The sequence below is a fragment of the Limulus polyphemus genome, unplaced genomic scaffold (genome assembly GCF_000517525.1).
Source record: "Limulus polyphemus unplaced genomic scaffold, Limulus_polyphemus-2.1.2 Scaffold4770, whole genome shotgun sequence".
Lineage (NCBI taxonomy): Eukaryota > Metazoa > Arthropoda > Merostomata > Xiphosura > Limulidae > Limulus > Limulus polyphemus.
In genome coordinates, this window is record NW_013670380.1 from 11,404 (window position 1) to 36,200 (window position 24,797).

A 24,797-nucleotide genomic window follows, 5' to 3' on the forward strand; every position below is an offset into this window, starting at 1 on the left:
CCTCCCACGACTATACACGATCTGTGTTTCTCTAAACGTTATAGATAGAACTACATACACGATCTGTGTTTCTCTAAACGTTATAGATAGTACTACATACACGATCTGTTTTTCTCTAAACGTTATAGATAGCACTACATACACGATCTGTGTTTCTCTAAACGTTATAGATAGCACTACATACACGATCTGTGTTTCTCTAAACGTTATAGATAGCACTACATACACGATCTGTGTTTCTCTAAACGTTATAGACAGCACTACATACACGATCTGTGTTTCTCTAAACGTTATAGATAGCACTACATACACGATCTGTGTTTCTCTAAACGTTATAGATAGTACTACATACACGATCTGTTTTTCTCTAAACGTTATAGATAGCACTACATACACGATCTGTGTTTCTCTAAACGTTATAGATAGTACTACATACACGATCTGTGTTTCTCTAAACGTTATAGATAGCACTACATACACGATCTGTGTTTCTCTAAACATTATAGATAGCAGTACATATACACTATATTTCCACTAAACACTGGGCAATGGTACCTGTTTTGTCTATATTTCACTAGACACATGATCTTTCAATCTTTCTTTCTATAGTCGCTTGGCATTAGTAGTGCATACACTTTCTGTATTTCTCTAGTCGCTTGGCATTAGTACATACACTTTCTGTATTTCTCTAGTCGCTTGGCATTAGTAGTGCATACACTTTCTGTATTTCTCTAGTCGCTTGGCATTAGTACATACACTTTCTGTATTTCGCTAGTCGCTTTGCATTATTAGTACATGCACTTTCTGTATTTCTCTAGTCGCTTGGCATTAGTACATACACTTTCTGTATTTCTCTAGTCGCTTGGCATTAGTACATACACTTTCTGTATTTCTCTAGTCGCTTTGCATTATTAGTACATGCACTTTCTGTATTTCTCTAATCGCTTGGTCAAGTTAAACGCAATTTGGTCTTTTTCTTGTTGTTATTGTTGTTTTTTAGAAGTTGTGCTTTAGTACAGTCTGTTTTACTAAACGCTGGTAACTAATAATTTTTTTCTCTGTCTCTGTAGATGTCAAACATCTAGATATGTTTATCTAGTTACAGGTAGATATATACTTTGTATTTCACTAGTTAGTCTCTGAAAAAAAAAAGACTTCATAAAAACTGATTTAACGTTTCTCAAATAATTTAGCTATATTATTATGCTACGTCTCTTAAAGCTGTTACACTGCAAGTTCACAATAGGCGATGATTGGTTAGCTTGTCAATATATTTCTGTAATGCAGCGAATGAAATATTATTTATCTCATTTCAATTGGCTGGTTTTCTGGGGCATAAAGTGCTTAACTAACAAACTTTCTTCCTGTCTTATCCATCTACTTACCTTGTCTAATTATTTATAGTATTCAAGCTCACAACAAGAGGGAACATTTTATTTGGTCAATAAATATAAGGCTGTTGTTTAATAAGGTATTCCTATAAGATTCGATCCACACTATAATGAGTGAATCTTAGAAATAACCCATCTCTAATTATGCAAATAAAATGTACACTGAGACAGCTTTTCATTTTTATTTACCCTCTTACATTATAAAATTATTTAGCATATTTTATGATAACATTAGACACTGAGCTTGAGACAATAACAACAACTCTATTTGGGTAATAGTACGGTGTGTTGATAAATAGCAACAACTCTAATTAGGTACAAGTACGGTGTGTTGATAAATAACAACAGCTCTAATTGGGTACTAATACGGTGTGTTGATAAATAACAACAACTCTAATTGGGTACAAGTACGGTGTGTTGATTCGTTTATTGTCTTTACGCAATAAAAGAATAAATAAGTTGTTTTAACGACATAATTAAAATTGACTATAAACGTAACAGTAAATTAAGTCTCAAAAACCACATTAGAAAAAAACAATTCCAACTATTTGAATTAAAGACTATCATGAATGTGATCTTTACTTTAAGGCAAAAAGAATAAAACAGCGATTATTTTTCTTCTTGGTATTTGTGAGTGAGAGAATTGAGTGTGTAATGGAAGAAAAGTAAATTGGATCTTTCCTGATTTTAGATCATATTCTAATAATTCTCTTATGTATATACATTGCCTTGCAAAAATATTCACCCCCCTGCAAAGTTTCCACAGTTTGTTGCCGTCCGAGATTGCAATCATGAAACTTTCAAATGAGACTTTACTTTTTGAATCTACTCCAAATGAGAAAGACTAAAAAAAAAAAAAAAACGACTGATATTATGTAGGTAAGTTTGATTTTCAAAGAAAATTACAATATCTTCGAATGCATAAGTATTCAACCCTTTTGCTAGGGCAACCTTAACTTAGCTGAGGTGCTAAAGAGTAGTTTGAAAGGTCACAAAATCAGTGTAATAGTCTCTATCTATGTGTAATGAAAGTGGGTTAACTTGATTTCAGAGTAAATGCATCTGTTCAAGCTACAACTCACACTGTGATGTGAAAAACCAATCATGGAGACCAAGGAGCTTTCCAAACAGGGATGAAGTGACAGAGAATCACAGATCAGGAGAAAGTTACAAGAAAATTTCAAAGTTGCTAATTATCCCTTTAAGTACAGTGAAGTCCATCATTAAAAAGTGGAATGTGCTTCATACCACCCAGTCACCACCCAGATTAGGCTGTTTTTTCAAATTATGCAGCCAGGCAAGCAGGAAACCGGTTAGGAATGCCACTGTTAAGCCAGCAGTGACTTTGAAAGATTTGTAAAGTTCCATGTCTGAGATGGGAGTCAGTATTTATACATCTATACAAAACTAGCCTGTATGGGCAAGTGACAAGATAGAAGCCATTACTAAAAAGGAATCATTATAAATATCGTATGGAGTTTGTGACAAAGATGTAGATGATACTGCAGATATGTGGCAGAAGGTTTTGTGGTCATACGAGATAAAAATTGATAGTAAATGTAAAGCCTATAAGTAAGCCGCTAGCCTACTAGAAGGTTTTCTGTGCGTAGACGTTTGTATTTCCTTAGAGTTATCCACAAAATATCATTCTGTATGGAATGAAAGAAATGTTCGGTTCCCAACTAATTCAAAGCTCCCTAGAGGAATACATCTAAGGAAAGTTAATCTTACCCACCTTTATGTGGAGAGTTTGTAATTTGTGTGTCACGGTAAATGTTGCTTCCCTACCTGTGAGAGGCGATGGAGCTGTCAGCACCCCACTCTTCAAGAATGATGGTTTTTGTTGGAGATCATGACTGTCATTTGTCAACAGCGAGCCTTTTGGTGTCAGAGAGTGTGTTATTGGCAACTAAACTTTATTCACAAGTTGACCGAACCCCCATTCTTTGGAAAGGACAAGAAAAGTCTCAGATTGAAAGTGTGGGATCAATACATTTCTGCATGAAAACAGCTTTTAAGACCTGCCACGTCAATTTGTATATTCCGGCTATAAGTTTCTTTGTAATAGACATGTTGTGTATGCACTAGGTCTGTGAACATTTATATATATATATATATATATATATATATCAGAATTAATATGTTTAGCTGGTAATAACTTTACAAAGACCAACCACAAGCTGGGACTTTCTTTTATTTATAAATTTGTTTTTCATGGAATATGTCAGACGAGCCGAAATATTTGACTAGTTCTAAAAATGAAACTAGATATTCGCAAACGTATGTGTGCTTGTCAACAAATTAAATAGTTTGTTTCTATTTTTTAACATTCCGAGTTGATATATGTTCTTTGACTTTTAAAATTAACATATATTTGCAAAACTAAAGAAAATAAGAGGGATCAACTTGAATTATCTGAATAATAATCCCAGTCTACAGACGAAGTACGTCTACGAAACAACCACAACTTTATATGGAGACAGGAATATCTTTGGAAAACCTGTATTTTCTGCAGAAGCGATAATGAAGGACATATCAGTAATTATAATCGAATAGACAGATATGTAACGAAGAAGTCGTTACAAAATCTCAGGATCACTTACTATTAAACTTTCTCAATTTGAGGAAGAGGCAATCGGTCGAGTAATGATATTTCATGTATGTAAGAAACGCGATAGTCATGCGTGGTTTACAGTGTGTAAAAATACCCATTTAAACCCATGAGTGGTAAAGCATTTTGTACTTTCGATTTCTTCTTTCCTTATAAAAAAATTAAGATTCAGCACATCAGCGTCTCCACTATGATACATTATTTGGTCAGTGTGAACATATGAATGTGTATCTCAACACTTAACTCATTACCTTCACGAATCACAAGGAAAATGTGTTTAAGGAATAAGTAAGAGTCTGTTTTTCGTAGGGAAAGAAATATGTGGGTCAAAAACAGAAAGAAAGAGTAAAAGTAAACAAAAACGCTAAAAATACTTTCAGTGCTAAGTGCTATTTAATCATAAATATGAATAATAATAGCGTATCCATATTTTTTGGCACAATCTTTATTGAAATTACTTGGTTTATCACGTATTAACCAACAATGTCAAAACATTATTTTAATTATATAATCGATTGTTTCAATATTTATACCACGTTGAAATGTTTTAAGCGTCATAATCGATTTGTATTCAACGAATTATTTCAATATTTATCTTTAAGTACATTTGATGGTTTATTAAAAGGCACGGCTAGTGTACTGAATGAACGTTTTTAATCGTATGTTGACTCCTTATAACGAGGAACTTCCCTACATAGTTTATGTGTGAATGGAAGTTTTCATTAAATATTAATAAAATACGTTTCTTCGTATTCTACGACTATCACTCGTGCAGAAATTCTGTTCCATCTTTCTTGCGTGTGACCACAAGTCTTCATAATTAACTTTATTTTATTTGTAAGAGTAGAGTAGAGAATGGAGGAAACGTTTTACCTCTAATTACTGACAGCAGAGCACGTGGCCTAGCCTGCTTCCCTAAAAAACAAAAGACTAGACAATGAAATCTGTAGGGATGATATTATGATGATACCATACTGGGCATTATACCATACTTATTATATTAACTTTTCATTGCAGAAATGGCGTTTTGAATTTCAAAATCGCTAGGAAAATCATCTTGCAATGCATCGTGCTGCAACTTCAACACCTCATGATTGGGCTTTACTGTGGTGTCAGTTTCATAAAATGTTGAAACTAATGACTAATCACATAATTCCAATCCCACTCTTTCAAGATAACTATAGTATTGTTCCCGTTCTTCGTTGTTATTTTTTTTCTATGTGTTTCATTGTCAATGCAGTAATCAATTGGCGAATCTCCGATTCAGCTTGTATGTCAAATCGATTGGGATATCATCGAATAAGTCATTCCATCATCTGACCTGGAACCACGGTTTAGCTTAATCGCTATATTTAAACCATCACATTCGCAACCACATCTAAAATGTTTCAGACATGTTTCATTGCTATGTCGTTTACCTTCTCTGGCAGGTGATGGGTTTGATCCAGCGACCTCAACTTTGAAAACAGTGCTATAAACGTCTTCTTTTTGTGTAATTAAAAAAATCCAAACCTTTCCGGAATCACTGAATTTTTTCGATCCACATCAAGATATCAGCCTGGCTCGTGTGGTAAGTATTAATAGCATTCATCATGATATAATCACACAAATAAAACCTATATCATATTAATATTTCTCAGAGTTCGATTTACAAGGCAAAGTACAGATGGCGCTACATTCTTGCAAATTTCCAAACGTCGATGTTTACAGAAGAGATGCGTATAATACCTGGCCTGGGCAGATTTTTCAGTGAGCTGCGTGACTTTGCTAGAAACAGTTTCTAGTGAGAATTATCATGTCGAGTTAATGTAGCATCATTTAGAGCAGATGACTTTAAAGTGAAAGTATTAATGATAAAAGAAATTGAACAGTTCAGATGTTGAAGAACATCTGAAGTATAAAAGTTACCATGTACCACAAACAAATAACAATAAATCTCGAAGAGTAGTTATTTGTTAATTTTTCGAAAATTCGACGTTCTTAAGCTTATAAACACAGAATATTATTATTATTATACTGGATGAAAATATAGGAGAAATGTATCTCCGAGAAGCAAGAAGAATCTAGAATATTTTGGTGACCAAAAACAACAAACCTACTGTCATGAAAAAGTTAAAATTCTGTACATTTTTCTCGAGTTTTCTTCTGTGGATCCACGCTCCTGAAAGTCTGGGACAGAGTTCAGGTAAGTTAAGATATTCCTTGTCGTGATATACTATGTTGTTTGAAAGCTAGGCTACAAACAACTACAGTTGCTTATACCATTGATTCAACGAATTAATAACAAAGAACTTTAGATCAGTAAAAGAACGGGTAAATGACATCATACCAGAACGATTCCACAACATTTTATTATATTTAATAAAAACAGTTTCAGAAAGGTTACAGGGCATATTACAGTTATGTATAAGAAAATATTGTCTTATCTGACATTGCTTTAACAAACAACATTTGATTCTACTTAATATATATATAAAAACAGTTTCAGAAAGGTTACAGGGCATATTACAGTTATGTATAAGAAAATATTGTCTTATATGACATTGCTTTAACAAACAACATTTTATTCTACTTAATATATATATAAAAACAGTTTTAGAAAGGTTACAGGGCATATTACAGTTATGTATAAGAAAATATTGTCTTATCTGACAATGCTTTAACAAACAACATTTGATTCTACTTAATATATATATAAACAGTTTCAGAAAGGTTACAGAGCATATTACAGTTATGTATTAGAAAATATTGTCTTATCTGACAATGCTTTAACAAACAACATTTTATTCTACTTAATATATATAAAAACAGTTTCAGAAAGGTTACAGGGCATATTACAATTATGTATAAGAAAATATTGTCTTATCTGACATTGCTTTAACAAACAACATTTTATTTTGATAGTCTTTCAAGTTAATACCTTACAAAATATGTTTTTAAAATTCAGTTTTATCTAATCTTACTGGTAGATATCAAGATCAAATAATTCAATACAAATAATTAATGTGAATTTGTCAATATTTGATGATCAACAAATGGTATTAATAACCTATATTTCAATACGGCTTTGGTAATTCTAAAGACATTGCCTACACGTTTTGTACACATGGTGCAATATGCAGGTTTAGTTGTTGGAAGTCAACATTATGTATACATTATTTACACGCTAATATCTGGATCTTCCTTTTCCTTAATTGACGAAAATCGCCATCATCTTTGGCAACGTATTAACATTTTCATAGTGGCATCTCTGACGTCATACGAGCCTATTCGTTTTTGTTTTATTTTACTTTTGTGGGTTTTCCATTATTTGTAGATAACAATGCATAAACTAATTGTTTTGCTGTTCCAGTGTGATGGAATAAACTTCTAATCTGTTTCTTACTTTATTTCTTTAATATTTTAGGCTCTACTGCGTGAGTATATTTTATAATGTAATCAGTTATACGGTTGTTTGAGACTGATAGTTTGTTGGTTTGGGTTTGACTCCTTTGGGTTCATGGGCTTACTCATGCTCTTGCACACTACCATACACATAGCTGTGTACGCCCTTATTATTTGGCTTATAGTCTGGTGAATCAAAGTTAGCACGTGTGATAACCCCATATCCATTTGATCTTGTGGATACATTATTTTAACTGTCATGGGTGCCCCCTCAGTGGCACAGCGATATGTCTGCGGACTTACAACGCTAGAATCCGGATTTCGATATCCGTGGTGGGCAGAGCACAGATAGCCCAATGTGTAGCTTTGTGCTTAATTACAAACTGTCAAGGGTATGGATAAATCTTTAACTACTTTATGTGCTTTGTGATGCCCTAGTTATTAGGAAGCCTAAGTCAATTCTAGCTATTCTAAAAACACGCGCCATCGATCCAACAAGCAGTGTTGGTTTCCTTATTGTACGCTTTACCATCTTCGTGGATTTTACAAGTGTAATATATATTCTGTAAGGATTTTTTACCTGCTAGCTTTTGGTAATCGTTCATTATCATTAACCAAGGTTTCCTGCAAAATTATTCTATCGAGATGCTGTTGCTAAGATATATGTTAGTGTAAACAATAGAGGTTATATACATCAAATTATTAAATAAACTGCATTGAATATCTGTCAATACGTAACAGTTTAGCATAATATGAATGGATTGGATACCTTTTTGTATTAGTCATATACATTCACAGTAGGCCATCAGTTATGAAATGTTAGTGAGTAAACACAATTTTCCTTGAAAACTTAGAATCTTATCTTATACAGAAGATTAAGTATGATATATCAAAAGTACACTGTCACCACTTCGTTACATCCACGTCCCCACGTTCGCTCATGTTACAATTTGATGACCATGCATTTTGATAATAGTCCTGCAGCGTAGTTTCCATCGCTAGATTTTTAGTCCTAAAGCATACCACACCTCTCTACATTTTTTCCATAATCCATTTAGTGTTCGAGCACAACGGTTTCCCAGCACCTGTTTCAATGGTCCGATTGCACAGAAATTGATTGGCGCTGCATCCGGTGACTTGGTCGGAATTTCTTCGTAAAGAATGACATGGATGTCTATTTCATTCTTAAGCCGCGTGAGGTATGCAACGGTTGAACGGAAGGTAGGACTGGAAACTTTATATTGTTGAACCGAAAGCCAGTTGACCTTGTTTCTAGGTAGAGATACTGCTGCCTGGGACACGTCCATGCATTTTATTTATCACGGCTGAGATACAAATTGTCACAGGTCTTTTTCTGGATGTTTCTGGCGAAGTTGATACAGAGTTTTGTTTTCAAATGCCATTAAGTATAAGGGCTACCCTCTTCTTGGAGATTCTATATCCTTATTCTGACCACATGTTTATATTTCATGTGTATCACATCATATCACATTACCTACAAAACCCCAAATATTGTAAAAAAAATTAGTCCCGATACATGTTGTTCAACCGCGACTTTATATAGGATGTCGCTGTCACATGACTTGTTTATTTGCATAGTTTTAATTAATATACTCACTCTGTATTAGAACCTCTATTTGGTAGCGCATACACAATTCTGGAACATTATTTTATTACACGTTACACCTTTTACGGTAAGGAAGAATATTAAAAAAAAACAGCTATGACGTTAAGCTCACTGATGCGATCATTCTGAAGTACATAGGTTTTAACTTGAGAATGATCACACCAGTGATAGAAACGTGGTAGTTGATATAAATAATATTTTCTTACGGTAAAAGCTATAACTTGTAATACGTTAATACTTATAATCAGTAAGTATACTCAAAACGAAACTATTAATTCTAGAATATGATCCAATATATTCATGTTCGTGATAACTACGAGTTTGGTGTCTTGTTGGTGTAAGTTGTAAGCAGTAACTGATAACAAGTTAATTTCATTCGTATGAGTTGATGTTATAATTGCAATTTTTTATATCATACTAATGATTACATGATTGATTTGTCTTGTAGTAAGGCAAAATCATATATTTTAAGGCAACGTTTCCCAAACTTATGTCACCTATGCCCCCTTTAATAAATATGGTTTCTTGTGTGCACCCCTTTTTCTAAATAAATGAAAGAGTCTGTTAAATGACGAAATATAATACACGGATACACATTAATGTGCTACATTAGTTGTAATAATTATTAATATGCTACATTAGTTGTAATAATTATTAATATGCTACATTAGTTGTAATAATTATTAATATGCTACATTAGTTGTAATAATTATCAATATGCTACATTAGTTGTAATAATTATCAATATGCTACATTAGTTGTAATAATTACGCATTATTCTCCTTAATAAAAAATATATTAAAACACTTAATTTTGCATTATTGCGCTATTAACCCTACCCTAATCGCTCGCGCCCCAATGCTGTTTTAAGGATGTCTTTATTTTACTACTATCGAAAACTGCTAGTCGTCAATGGTAAATACATATTACGTACTTTGGGAAGGCCTTGTGTACGTTATAAGGGTGACAGTTAAATTCCAATATTCATTTAGAGAAATTCAAGAATTAGCGATGGATGTTGTTGACTAGTTCTAATTTATCATTTAAAAATTAGGAATTAATCTTATCTAGCTTTGCGCGAATATCCGAAATAAACAAACAAGCAATTAGTTGTGGAGGAAACTGATATGGTTATCTAAACAACTCTTCGTATCTATGTATGTAGGAATCTTAGAAAATATAAAGAACTTTGTAAGGTGTTAGATCTATTCTAATGCGTTCTTATTCGTTTAAACCACACCGTTATACAGCATACACACTGATATATATATATATAAAAGTGTGTGTTACGCAAGACTATGTATATTTATAAATTGTTCATCTATATACCTTATTCAGCTTGTGTAGATATGGATATATCCTAAGTCGCAACCAAGATAAAGATAGTGGACTTGAAACTAGGTACACCACATATATAATATACATGAGATTTAGCTTTGTTCATATTATATTTATGTATTCTTCTGAATACGCTTAGGTTTGTGCATATATTTATGTAAATAAATAATTCAATTCTCGCTCAAAAGTTAAGCCAGATAAAACTCACTTATGTTTTTATTACCTAATTACTGAAAACAAAGATGTTTTATGTAATTCATATCTAATAACTAGAAAACATGGAACATTGTATGAACTTTATAGAAAGTAGTATGATTGAATTTATGCTGCATGAAAAGTATCTCAAAGGTACAAAAACAGCTGTAAGAATACTAAGACTGCTGAAAGAATACTAAGACTGCTGTAAGAATACTAAGACTGCTGTAAGAATACTAAGACTGCTGAAGGAATACTAAGACTGCTGTAATAATACTAAGACTGCTGAAAGAATACTAAGACTGCTGAAAGAATACTAAGATTGCTGTAAGAATACTAAGACTGCTGTAAGAATATTAAGACTGATGAAAGAATACTAAGACTGCTGTAAGAATACTAAGACCGATGAAAGAATACTAAGACTGCTGTGAGAATACTAAGACTGATGAAAGAATACAAAGATTGCTGTAAGAATACTAAGATTGCTTAAAGAATACTAAGACTGATGAAAGAATACTAAGACTGCTGTAAGAATACTAAGACTGATGAAAGAATACTAAGACTGCTGAAAGAATACTAAGATTGCTAAAAGAATACTAAGACTGCTGAAAGAATACTAAGACTGATGAAAGAATATTAAGACTACTGAAAGAATACTAAGACTGATGAAAGAATACTAAGACTGCTGTAAGAATACTAAGACTACTGAAAGAATACTAAGACTGCTGTAAGAATACTAAGACTGCTGTAAGAATACTAAGACTGCTGAAAGAATACTAAGACTGCTGAAAGAATACTAAGACCGATGAAAGAATACTAAGATTGCTAAAAGAATACTAAGACCGATGAAAGAATACTAAGATTGCTAAAAGAATACTAAGACTGCTATAAGTATACTAAGATTTTCGGATCAGCAAGCATTGATTTTTGTTTATTTAAATAAACCTATACTTTAACAATATATTCTACAATTTGAATCAACTTCTGTTTCAGTAAAACTTATCATTCTACCAACTTCTTAGAATAATGCTTTTAGAAATAATTTTATCAAAACAAACGTTTACTTATTTCTTACGTTGAAACTCGTGTTAAAACGTATTTTGATAATACATCGTAACCTTACACTTTAAGGTTAATAAAGTGTATTATATTACTTCTCTAAATATTGAAGTTTGTTAGACATATACGTCTTGACTCAGGGTATATCAATTTTTGAATTTTAGTAGTACTTATTATATTACGTTCATGATTCTATTAATTCTCATTCATTTCTAAACTTCAAGAAATTTTACTATTTTTAACAGTAAAAAAAAACCGTTGCGAAATAATCACTTAAATGGTTCTAGACGTCTGTAAATTTTCAGACGTGTTATTTGTAGAATTGAGTAAATGATTCTATTATTGTTATATATTAGCACCATAGTACAGTTCTGATCACATATGCGTTGATAGATCAAATCTTTTGCAGATTGGAAATAATTACATCACAGTTTGTACATTAATGACTTTCATAGTTACCTGAATCTTCATAGCAGTTATTTGAATTCAATAAAAATTTTAACCATCGATCTACATATGTATGTGTGTTTAAAGTTTAAATACGTTGCTATAAATAGCAGAAATATGATTTAGTAAACTAAGATTAACAGTCTATTTCAAAGCAGCTCAAGTGTTAAACAGTGCAAGAGAATAACGCTTAGTCAGTACTGCAAACGAATGTGTTAGATGAGTAAAATAATATAGAAGTGATACAAATCAAAATATTTTAAACAAAAATTTAAACTATTTAGCACACACACTCATGCATGTACCTATAAGAATTTTTAAAAGAAAAAGTGAACTTTAGTATCGATGTAATGTATTGTATCGAGTAAAACGTGATTCACTTTATCACTCTTAGAAGTTTCCTGCCACTTCAAGATGCTTAAAGATATATAATATACCTTCTGTTGTAGTGGCAAAGATACGCTGATTCACTTTATCACGCTTAGAAGTTTCCTGCCACTTCAAGATGCTTAAAGATATATAATATACCTTCTGTTGTAGTGACAAAGATACGCTGATTCACTTTATCACTCTTAGAAGTTTCCTGCCACTTCAAGATGCTTAAAGATATATAATATACCTTCTGTTGTAGTGGCAAAGATACGCTGATTCACTTTATCACTCTTAGAAGTTTTCTGCCACTTCAAGATGCTTAAAGATATATAATATACCTTCTGTTGTAGGGACAAAAATACGCTGATTCACTTTATCACTCTTAGAAGTTTCCTGCCACTTCAAGATGCTTAAGATATATAATACACCTTCTGTTGTAGTGGCAAAGATACGTTGTATGTCATTGTTTGTAAATTATAGCACTTTAACTGTATATAACAATTAACGCGAAAGCAGTAAGTCAGTAAAAAAATACTCTTTCAGTGATTTTATATGGAGTTTTCTTTGAAATCGTTAAAACTTATATTTTCAAATTACTATTTTTACAGGTGAATGATATCCATTCTTAACTTGAGTGACGCTATTTGAGAATGATTGTAATTGTATCTCACGGCTGGTAATGTCAACCAGATCTAAACTCTTTCTATTAATTCAAAAGTGCGTACGCATTAAGTTTTTTCTTCTTACGTTTGTTTTTAATTAATATTTTTATCAATTTGTATAATTTTTCATTAAGAGTATATTAAGTCATAATTATACAAAGTAATTAGCCAGAAAGTTTAAGTGACAAAAATGTAGGTAGAAGTTCAACTTTATAGAGTATTACTTGTAGAAATGTTTGGTTACTTCGTGTACAAGGTAAAAGAAAGACAGCATTTCTCGTTGACATGTCCAGTCCTCATGAAAACTCGACCTTTTTCTTGCACCCCGAACAAGCATCCAAACATCCATTCTGAAAACTTTAGTGGACTGTAAATGCCTGTTAAAAGAAAGAAAATAAGACGTTTCGGCTTCTATACCGAGACCTTCGGAAAGGAGGCATTAATACAGAAGCCGAAAGGACGTAGTATTTTATTTCTTTCAACAGAAAGTTGCAGTTCATTAGTGTTTTCAAACCTGCCATGTCTACTCTGCCTAAAGTTCCACTGAAACAACATGCGGTCTAAAAGGTTAACCTTTAAATTACTGCAAGTGAGGTCTTTCCTTATACCTACATAGCTAACATACGCAAGTTTAGTTACGTACATATAAGTCTGTCTTGTATTAACATGCTAATAGCCTGGAGATTTCCGTCTTTTTTAAAGAGCAAGGTAGGACAATAAATTAACCGATTATTTTCTGGATCATTTGAAATGATTAAGTGTATTAAGAACAATGATGATATAAGATCACATAAATAAATAGAAAAGACAAATGTATTTATAATGTAATATTTCTATTTCATAAAGACTGCATCATTGCTAGCTAGGGGTCAGCTGTAAGTTTCCTGACTTATAATACTAATACCTGGGGTTCGATTTCACACTTTGGACACGCCGTAGAAAGCTCACTGTGTAGTTTTGCACTAGAAAACATAAAATACATCATAAAGCCCCACTGGTGGCTTAGTGGTAAGTTTGAGATTTTATAACGCTAAAATTCGAGATTCGATCCGCGTGAAGGACACATCACACAGAGCCCACTTTGTAGTTTTGGACTTAACAGCAAATAAAGATACTATTTCATAATATCAAGTTCACAGCTTTATATACTTAAAATAAGAAATACAGCATAGTAAATAAGACAAACTTGGTGAAACACAGTGGCACAACTATTGATTTTTTTATCTTTATACAACAAAGTAGATGTGTGTATTTTTAATGTCTATAATAGAGGAATTAAGATCAAGATTTGCATGTTAAAATGTAACTTCTTGGAAGAGGGCTATTTTCTGTAAACGAAGTTAAAATAATTTTTACTACTAATTACTTTTATTAAATCAAACATTAATAATGCTTGGAGACGGCTTGAATGTGTAAGGGAGAAAAACTTTAATATAAGTTTAACATAACAGTAAATGTATAACGTTTAGACAAAATTTGTAATCATCAGGTACTGGCTGTGTTTATGAGATTTTTAAGTGTATTGATTTTTTGTGGGGTGTCATGAGCGGAATTCCAGGGGATGTAGAGGCCGGTGTGTTTGTTCTTACGGTGAATTTTGGTTTTAAACTGTGTCCGATCTAATAATGTTGAGGTTAAGAAATGATAACTGTTTATTGTTTTCGTGTTCTATGGTAAGTGTGATGTTGGGATGAATGGAATTTATGTGTTTAAAGAAAGTTAATGTATGTTCTGTAGAAGTGAAACCAGCAAAAGTGTCATCAACATATCTGTACCAGGAGAGTGGGGAATGAAGCGCAGAATGTATGGCTTGTGTTTTGATCTGGGTCATATATATATATTGGCAAGAACGGGCGAAACAGGATTGCCCATACTTAAACCATATATTTGAAGGAAATGTTCGTTGTTGAAAATGAAGTTGGTTTCAGTTGTTGTAAATTCGAAGAGAGAAGCAAAAAGTTTGCTGGGGATGTGGATTAACTTGTTGGGGTCATTAATGTAGAGGTCGAATGCAATATTGCAAGCTTCATTGGCGGGGACTTCGGTGAAGAGTGACACGACATCAAAACTACCCATTAAGGCTTTCGAATTTAGTTGGTGTAGTGCATATTTGAAATTGAAGGTATCTTTAAAAACGAACCTGCAGATGTTACATATGGTGTGAGAGCCCAGGCTATGTATTTGCCAAGATTGTAGTTGAAGGAATCATAAGTGGACAGTATAGGTCGTAGGGGAAGTCCTGTTTGTGTGGTTTAGCCGTCTCCAAGCGTTATTAGTCTCAAATTGGGTTCCTCGTCATCGAATATGAAATCAAACATTACCTCCGAGAAAATATTTAAAAGCCATATATGAATATATGTAGATTGGTTCTTCGCTCTCGCCCATAGCTTGCTTTGTCTGTACAGTTCTTAAGTTACAAAACATTAACCAAATAAACAGAGAATTTTTTACACACTTCAAGCGAGCAATAAGATGGCCGAAGTATTTAGTATTGTTATAAAGTAGAATTTCCACTAGAAGCATTTTAAACTCACGATGTAATAGCAAATGTCTTCCCATTTGTAGTGTTAATATTCTTTTTGTTTTAAATTATTTACTGGTAATAAAAGTAGAATCAACAAACCACGTGAAAGAAAAAAAAACATTTTAACTTCTATTTGTACATCTTGGAAGACGTTGCAGATTTTTTAAAACTTAAGAAACCTATAAATTTATTATAAGTTGTTAATCAAATAGTGCCTTGAAATAGGGTGATTGGAGACAAAATCTCTTTCATCGATTTTTATACTATTAATTTCAGTTTAACTGTTGGATGGACTACCACAGTGCTTCTATGCTATGTAATTTCATGCTGAGCTAATTTCAGAGATGATACAGTGCCCTGTTTATCAAGTCCGATATCAATATCATAAGTTCACACCTGTTTATATATTTTTCAAAAACATTTGGTATTTGGTTGATGTTTCCCTTCATTGTTGTAAAATATGCGATATGAAACATATTTTGTAAAATGTTGCGATTTTGTGTACAATTTTTTTATACCAGTATACACCGATATGTTGGAGAAAAGAGGTCTATTGTTAACTGTCAAGACACTTCATAATTAAAAACAAGAGGGAATCCTCAAAAACCGCAGCACTTTTAAGCAGGGTTAGAGTAAATTAATTATGATACTTTTCCTTTTTATTAGCTATATCTGAAAATTCTTTTATGCAGAACTAGAGTAAATTAATCTATGGGACTATAGGCATGGTCAAATACACCAATCGAAAGAGTTTGACCTCCCAAGTCCAAAACTATTATTAGATCTCCAATCGGTATAGATATGACTGATGGAGCTATGAGCTGATAGTTTGTACTTGTAAAACTCGGAGCCATTCTATAAACCGCTATGCCCCAGATAAAAAGTCCTGTACTGTATGAAGTATCGGTAAGATCTAGTTAGGCTACACTATAGAGCTACATTTCGTTCATCTATCTACCAATTTTATTTGACTTCCATGGATGTGTCGCTGTTTTGAAAATTGTCTCCCCTATCATTCTGTTATATAGAACTTGTGCGCACGTGGGCTAAATAGTAGGGTCAGAAACCCCCTAAAACTCATGTGTAGTCTTCCCTAATTTTTGTTCTATTGATCATAGAAAAGGCAGACAGTATAAAGCATCCACCGGCGCAAGTGCTTTATTTTGCTAACGGGATTGACTGTCGCTTTCATAACGCTGAAAATGCGAAACATATTCCGTGGCATCACACCTTAAACCCTATACATTCGATTCATAGCCTAACACATTAACCATTAATCCACACCTGGCAGAACTAACTAGTTTTTGCCAACATCGCCAAATATTTTTGAGCAAATTTCATGACGTCATCACAAATTTGTTTACTCACTAACTGAATGACAGAGAAAATATTTAGTATTTGGTTAACTTTACGTTTGTCACAAAAAACATTGTAATTTGATATTTGCTTGTTTTTGAATCCTCATTTAATTAAACAATTAAAATATTATCCGTATGTTCTTTGTTACTGTATATGTTAAAAATGTTAAAGATTTACACAAGTTAGGCTTATCATGCTTATAATCAAATAAATCAAATACCTCGATGTTAAAGGAAATCTAACTCTTCCAAACCTTAATAAAATTACACATTTCTGTCCCTAAGCTAATTAAAAGAAATAGTATAATTCGTTTAAATAAATACGAATCCATTATTAAAGTAACTGACACAGTAAGCGAGAGTTTGCTGAGTTTCGTAAGAAGCAACATAAGGACTATCTGCGCTAGGTGAACCTAGTTTTGAAATGATAAAAAGGAGAAAGCAGATAGTAAATGCTACCCACTGTCAACTCTTGAGATACCCTTGTCAGACGGTATAGCAGAATTTGATTGTCACTTTTATAAAACCAAAATTGCAGAGAGATGATAATTTCAGAAATTCGAACAAAGTTACATTAGAAATATTTGCGCATAGCTTCTCTAATATTGAACTGATAGACTACAGAAATGACAAATAGTCAACATCACCCACCGCCAGTTGTTGGGCTACTCTTGTATGACTAACCAGTTGGATTTGACCCAGTATTTTAAGTGTTTTTGTGGTAACGGTTCGCGACCCAGATATCCATAATTTGTGGTTAAAAATAGCTGACATTTCTGCATGGTTTTCAATTTCAGCGAGTTTTGATGATATGTCACACAATACTAATCAGTTCCTCAGTGGGTCAGCGTTAAGTTTTCGGACCTACATTGCTAAAATCCGAGACTCGATTCCCCTTGAGGGACAGAGTGCAGATAATCCATTATATATATAGCTTTGCGCTAAATGAACAAAGTACTATTTATTCTCTTCTAAAAAATTATTGATACATGCTGTTGGATGTACAAGACTGTTTAGTGTAAGTGTTATTATTTCATTTATTTGGTGATTTAATATTAAATTAACTTTTTATACTGAGAGAGTTAAAAGTAATATACTTATGACAAGTTTAGTTGCGTAACTCGTACGAGTGATATGTTGTGTTTGCAATAACATTGTTGTCTAGGCTTTACTAATATTGTTGACGTCACATTACTCGAATCTTCGGTAAAATTCGAGGCCTCAGTAAATAACGTTTGTATGTAGGTGGCTCGCGAGCGCAAATGAAGAACAAAAGCGAAGTACAAAGTGAAGGGAAGTACAAAAAAGGCGCAGTTAAGTCAGAAAAAAATGTTAGAAAATATGAAGTTAGCCAGTGTGTGAGTGAATAGCCTTAATGTTTGATATTTTAAAGCGAGTTTCACAGTTTAATATAAAAAAGTGAATAATTTGTCTTATAATTGAACCGCCTGTGTGGTCTTTGACGTAAATGGAGAATTATTTGAAGTTAAGGATACAACTGTGGGAACCCACGGAGTAACGTAAGTGAATTATTCACTGATAATATTGTGATAAGATTAGAGAAAAATAGTTCATCTTGTCAACAGGATTCTAAAGTAATTGAATCAGCCTAAGTGTACTATCGATAAGAAAAGAGAATTATTTAGAGTTTGAGATTCGAGTGTGATATCCATAGTGTAAACAAATTTTGTAGATAGTGTAACGAATTTATTTTAATATCGATGTTGTTTAGATTGAGTTTATATTTAAAAGCATGCATAGCTTGTAGCGTTAGATATGTATTGCGCAACTCCCGCCTATTCTCCAAAGTTGTAGAAGTTTCTCGAGAGTAAGAACCAACAATATATGTGTGTATGTAAACGATTTAACCAGTATTGTTAGATAAGACTGAAGTTTCTAGAAAACGTTCCCACGCTATAAATATAACTAACGCGACCGCCAAGTGTGTCTATTATTAGTTCGCTATAATCAGCATACTATAAATTCCGAAAGCTATAATTGTGATTTTTAGAACGCTTATCAATCGGAAAACTTAAGATATTTGACCAGGAATATTTATAAATTTCGAACATTACAAATCGTTTAACTTCAGTGGATTCTCATCGGACATTAGTATTTTTTTACGAAAACATTACCAACTTCAACGGTGGAAAACAGCGTGTGTGGCGAAGGAGACAAAGCTAGCTAGCTTCCCGGCAAATCGTACTTATATCAACCCGCTCATCTTAGACCCTCGATAAGTTATCAAGGAAGTTCCAGACTAGAAAGAAAACTTTATATTGTTTGTAAGTTTGTACAACTTTTGTTTATGAAACATTGTTTGTAATAATTATTTGTAATAATTGTTATTGTAAATTGTATTGTTGTGTGTATATTAAAACGTATTTGTGTTAAAAACGAAGACGGTGTGTATCAATCTTGTTGGCAAATATCGTAAATTGACTAATATATCGACGTATATTTAAATACCAAATCCAAAGTACAATTTAACTACTAAATTTAAATTATCAGTTAACTCGGCTTCGGACTATTCGAAATTCTAATACGTAACAATAGTTTGATTTGTTTTAAATATATTGTTTAAAAACAAGTGGATTGCGTGCTGTCCGTTTATTGATCGTCAACAAGTTTAACACCTACTGTAGAAGTATCCTTAGCCCACTCGTATTTAAAACCCTGATACGCGCGATAATTTTAGTCTCTTCTTGATAATCTTTTATGGTTTATGTAATCACGCGTTTACTAGTTACTGCCTTTTGTTGTTAAAGACTTTCGTTTTACGTTTAAATAGAAGTATATAATGAAACAGATGAAGTCAGTACGAGATCTAAATTTGTACCCGCTAGAGTTAAACTAATTTAAAGTCAGTATGATAGACAATGGTTGGCAAAATCCAGAATTTATATGAATGATATATTGGTATTTACTTAGTTGTAAACATATGTAGATTAATGTCTCCATTATTCAATTGTAACTATCGAGCAAGAACTTCATTCAAATTCGTATTCTAATACGTAAAGTATGATTTGTTATCATAAACCTATATTTTATTGTTTACTAGCGAACGTATCCGGCTTCGCTAGGGCTATTAGGTTGAGAGTGTGTGTATTCTGAACCCATTTTAGGATAAAATGCTAATCTATATACTTTGTTACAAAACATCATGACAAAATCCATTTTTGGAACGCATTGTTACAAAAACGCGCTGGCTTTTCTATATATTAGAAGTTGGCATATAAGGAACCACTTTTTTTCTATGTGGTTTTTCACTAGCTTGCCTCATTAACGTTTGGTTGCCTCGATTGCACTTTTCTGCTTCTTTGTTGGTCAAACTTGATTTCACGAAATTTATTCATTTCAGTTAGCTATAACATTTAAGGTGGGGTGGGGGTGGTAGTACTTGCTCGATCATTCTTGACGGGCTATACGCTTGTCCCATAATAGTTAAAACTACTCTATAATATCCCATAATAATTAATACACTATAACATTCTATAACAGATAAAAACTACTGTATAACAACCCATAATAGTTTTGTTGCTAAGCGACGATGAATATTATTGATCATTATCAAAAAAGGAGCGTGAAATCGTTCTCAACAGTATAACATCCCATAATAGTTAAAACAACCTTATAACACTCCCATTACATTTAAAACTACCCTATAACATTCCATAATAGTTAAAACTGCTGTATAACAAACCATAATAGGTAAAACACTAACTCCCATAATAGTTGTTGCTAAGCATCGATATATAATGTTGATCATTACTAAAAAAAGGAGTGAGAAAGCGTTCACGACAGTATTACATTCAATTGTATGTCTCTTTGTTGGTCAATCTATATTGGATAGCTATGAAATGTAAGGTTAGGTGGGGGTACTTTTCACGTCATTTTTGACGGGCTGTATGCTAGTAATACTTATTACTACTTATAACATCTTATAATAATATAGGAACCACTATAACATCCTATAATAGTTAAAACATTAACATTCCATGGCGAATATTTCTTTTCTATGTGGTGTTTCGCCTAAAAAGATGCGTATGCGCACACGCACGTAGATAAGTAATAATATCAAGGTGCACACCCTCATGGTTCACTTAGTACGGGTGTAAATTTTCAGGTTTCTTAGGTCTTTCCTCTTGCAGCTATGGCAGTCACATATTCTTTTCTAACTGGGTTTTCGCTAGCTTACCTCATTAAAAAGATGCGGAAGCACACTGCGCACGTGAGTGTCTGTCTCTATATGTGATTATAATTTGTAATATAAGGAACCACTTTTCTGTGGTTTTTCGCTAGCTTGCCTCATTTAAAAGATGTGCATGAGCGAACGCATATGGATAAGTAATACACAGGTGCACATTATCAGGGTCCAATTAGTATAGGTGCGATATTGCCTCATTAAAAAGATGCGCGAACGCATATGGATAAGTAATACACAGGTGCACATCATCAGAGTCCAATTAGTATAGATGCAAAATTTCAGATGTCGAGGTGGTTCCCCTTGGAGTTATGGCAGACACTTCTTTTCCATGTGGTTTTAGCTAGCTTCCCTCATTAAAATGATACGCACGCACGAGCTCACGTGATTAAGATAAGTAATACCCAAGTGCAACTCTCATTATGGGTGCAAAATTTCAGATGTCTAGGTTCTTTTCCCATGAAGTTATGGTAGTCACACACTCCTTTTCTATGTGGTCTTTCCCTAGCTTGCCTCATTAAAAAGATGCGCATGCACGCACGCACGTGGATAAGTAATAATACTCAGATGCATACCCTCATGGTCCACTTAGTATGTATGCAAAAGTTCAGGTTTACTTTTTCTTTCCTCTTTGTGTTATGGCAGTTCCACACACACACACACACCCAAAGACATGTTCTATTATTAATATTATTATAGATAGGATTGTACGGGTAGCTTTCTATTTAATTAATTTGGTAAAATTACTCTGTTTTACAAAATTGTAACTGGGCACACTGTATGACATGATGAAATATTAAGAATTTAGAAGGTTTTGAAATTCAATGGAACTTAAACTGGTTTTTCTGCAGCATAGTCAGCGAATAGTTAAACAAAGTTATTACCCCTCAGACTGTAAAGTATGATATATTCACCTAATATATATATATATCACGCCAGGTTTTCTTTAAACAGAGCAATATTCTGTCTCTAAACACAACTACTACCTTTGGTGGAATACATCCATAGATCCAAGATACTATCTTGAAACTTGGTTTAGAATAGTAGAGTTGATTAAATTAAAAATGTTACATCCAATGGTAAAAGATAATGTGTTATAAAAATATTTATGATTGTGTTGGATCTACTACTACGTGGCTATCCGCGAGAACAAAAGAACGCATGTCAATAAGATCTGGAAATCCAATTAAAGTAACCACATATGCATACGGAGTAAAGTGTTACAATTTCATTGGAATTCAACTGCTAAACTATCAGAATTCGGTGTACCCATATGTCCACAGATTGTTTTATTATTATTATTATTAGTTAAGGTTGCCCCCCAGTGGCAGAGCGGTATGTCTGCGGACTTACAACGCTAGAATCCGGGTTTCGATACCCGTGGTGGGCAGAGCACAAATAGCCCTTGTGTAGCTTTGTGCATAATTACAAACAAACTTAGTTAAGGTTATTTACTTAGCTTACGTTTTAACCTTCAAAAATTGTTTTTATTACCTTATAAATTATTTACTTTTTATTAAATAAAGAAAACATTATTATAGCCTATTTTTTATTGTTATATTAAGTTTAAAATTGAGATTCCATTCAGAAAGTAGAAGTGTGACAACTTCTGGGACATTTAATATAATTAAGCCTTACTATAGTGAATAACGAAAAACTATTATCTCACTACGAAGTGAAAATTACATCGGTGAAAAGGAAGTATCTGCTTTGTACGGAACTGGAAGAATATTCAGTTAAATAACTTAACGTGTTTGATTAAAGAGCCTTCAACTTTGGGGAGTTTAATTAAATGCATTTTATAGATAGTCATCAGATTGTCAAATACATTATGCTTCTAGGCTACTGCAAGCACTAACTGCATCAGTTGTGTTGATTGGATTTGTGAATTTTTATGCGAAAACTAAAAATAATCAAAGAATATTTTTTGAATTCATTATTTAGACATGTCCCGCAACTAGTAATAATAATAATATTAATCCTATCAATTTTATACGAAATTAAACTTTAATATGGGTGAAAACAGAGTACTTAATATCAAATCATACCGATAATATAGCCCCTGTGTATACACGTTGAGGGTTTTAGTTCAAACTGCTGTTAATGAAAACCATAATGCGTGATTTAACAACAAAGTCAAAAAGAAAATCATTAACCTTTTCTCATAAATGACAGCATAATAATTAGAACCAAGTTAAGTTGCTAAAATTCATATACACATAATGTCAGAATTTATAAATATAATTCTTGCCAATCGTCAAAATAAAAGAGTTTTACTTGTATTTCTTAATAGTATGAATATATACTATGTTGTTGTTGTTGGGCTTAGGATTCTTCTACAGTAGGTGTCTGTGACTTGTTAGTGGTAAATTCAACTATAAATCAACTGGATTAGCTTCACTTATAAAAAAAAAGACAGATAGATAGATAATTTTCTTCTTGTCAAAAGTCCACTTAGGTATATTCAATTACTTTAGAATTTCAATTGACAAGCCGTACTATATTCTCTATTACTATCGCACTAGTATTCTGTGTGTGATTCACTTACAATTGTGGCGCGAGTTACCGTAATCGTTTGGTCTTCTTTCTTGTTCCTTTTGTCAAAGTGCACTCAGGCTGATTCAGTTACTTTAGAACCACGCTTAGACGGAATAAATTATTATTCTTATCTCCTTTTCTACTGTTAGTCTTACTCTAACATATTAAAAATTAGACCTATGTTAATCATTAGGTCTATTACATCTGTGGTTGTTAACTTCACATCGAACTTTACCTTCCCCATAACTTTACTCTCTTTTGCTATTGAATGTCTGCTTTTAACTCTTATTATAAAAAAGTAAACAATATTAAAAATATCAAAAATAAATTAATCAATAATATCTAAACTAAACAGTCTTATATCATGACATACTAGAAAGATATGAACCAGTAACAACTAAACTGTTGCAAGTACACTAGAAAGAAATATCGTTTACATTACTTATTATACGGTGATAACTCGATTCATATCACTAGATTAACAGAAAAAAGAAAATTAGATGAAATTGCAAAATAGTGAATGAGCTGCCACTCAGTGGCACAGCGGTATGTCTGCGGACTTACAACGCTAGAAACCGGGTTTCGATACCCGCGGTTGGCAAATCACAGATAGCCCATTGTGTAGTTTTGTGCTTAATTCTGAACAAACAAACAAACAAACTGAATGAGCTATTTCAAATATTGTTCATTGATAAAACTGTTTAAATATAACATACCTTAAATTTAATTGACAACATATATGGATTTGCTGTAATTAGTGGAATTACTTGTGATAAAAGAAGTAGTTACAAGCCTATATTACACAGATGTATGTGGTGTTTTCTCAATATAGATTATCATACTCTGTACTGCTCTTGGCATTTAGTTCTCCATAAAGTGTCTCCACAGAAAACGAGAAAGCTTATAAGCAAGAGTAGAGCTAGTAGCATAAATTGGTATAAAATAAAGTTATAAACAAAATACTGTTACGTCTCTGGTCGTTTGTTAATTTCCCAGTATAAATTCTTCCCGAGGAACTTCGGCGATACAAGTCCTTTCTTAAATAAAACTAGTTTATTCTTTCTCAATACGACTTTGCAATACATAG

The 24,797-nt window shown here is 32.8% G+C and overlaps 1 protein-coding gene across 1 annotated transcript in view; it reads left to right on the forward strand.

Moving 5' to 3' along the window:
* Positions 1-5,781: 5,781 nt before the first annotated feature.
* LOC111088928 overlaps positions 5,782-24,797 on the forward strand; it is a gene marked incomplete at its 3' end in the record, with an annotated part of 52,872 nt that continues 33,856 nt past the window's right edge. The window contains exon 1 of the mRNA XM_022400275.1: positions 5,782-6,187. Within this exon, the coding sequence (XP_022255983.1) occupies positions 6,106-6,187 (82 nt within the window). The remainder of the gene's footprint in view (positions 6,188-24,797) is intronic.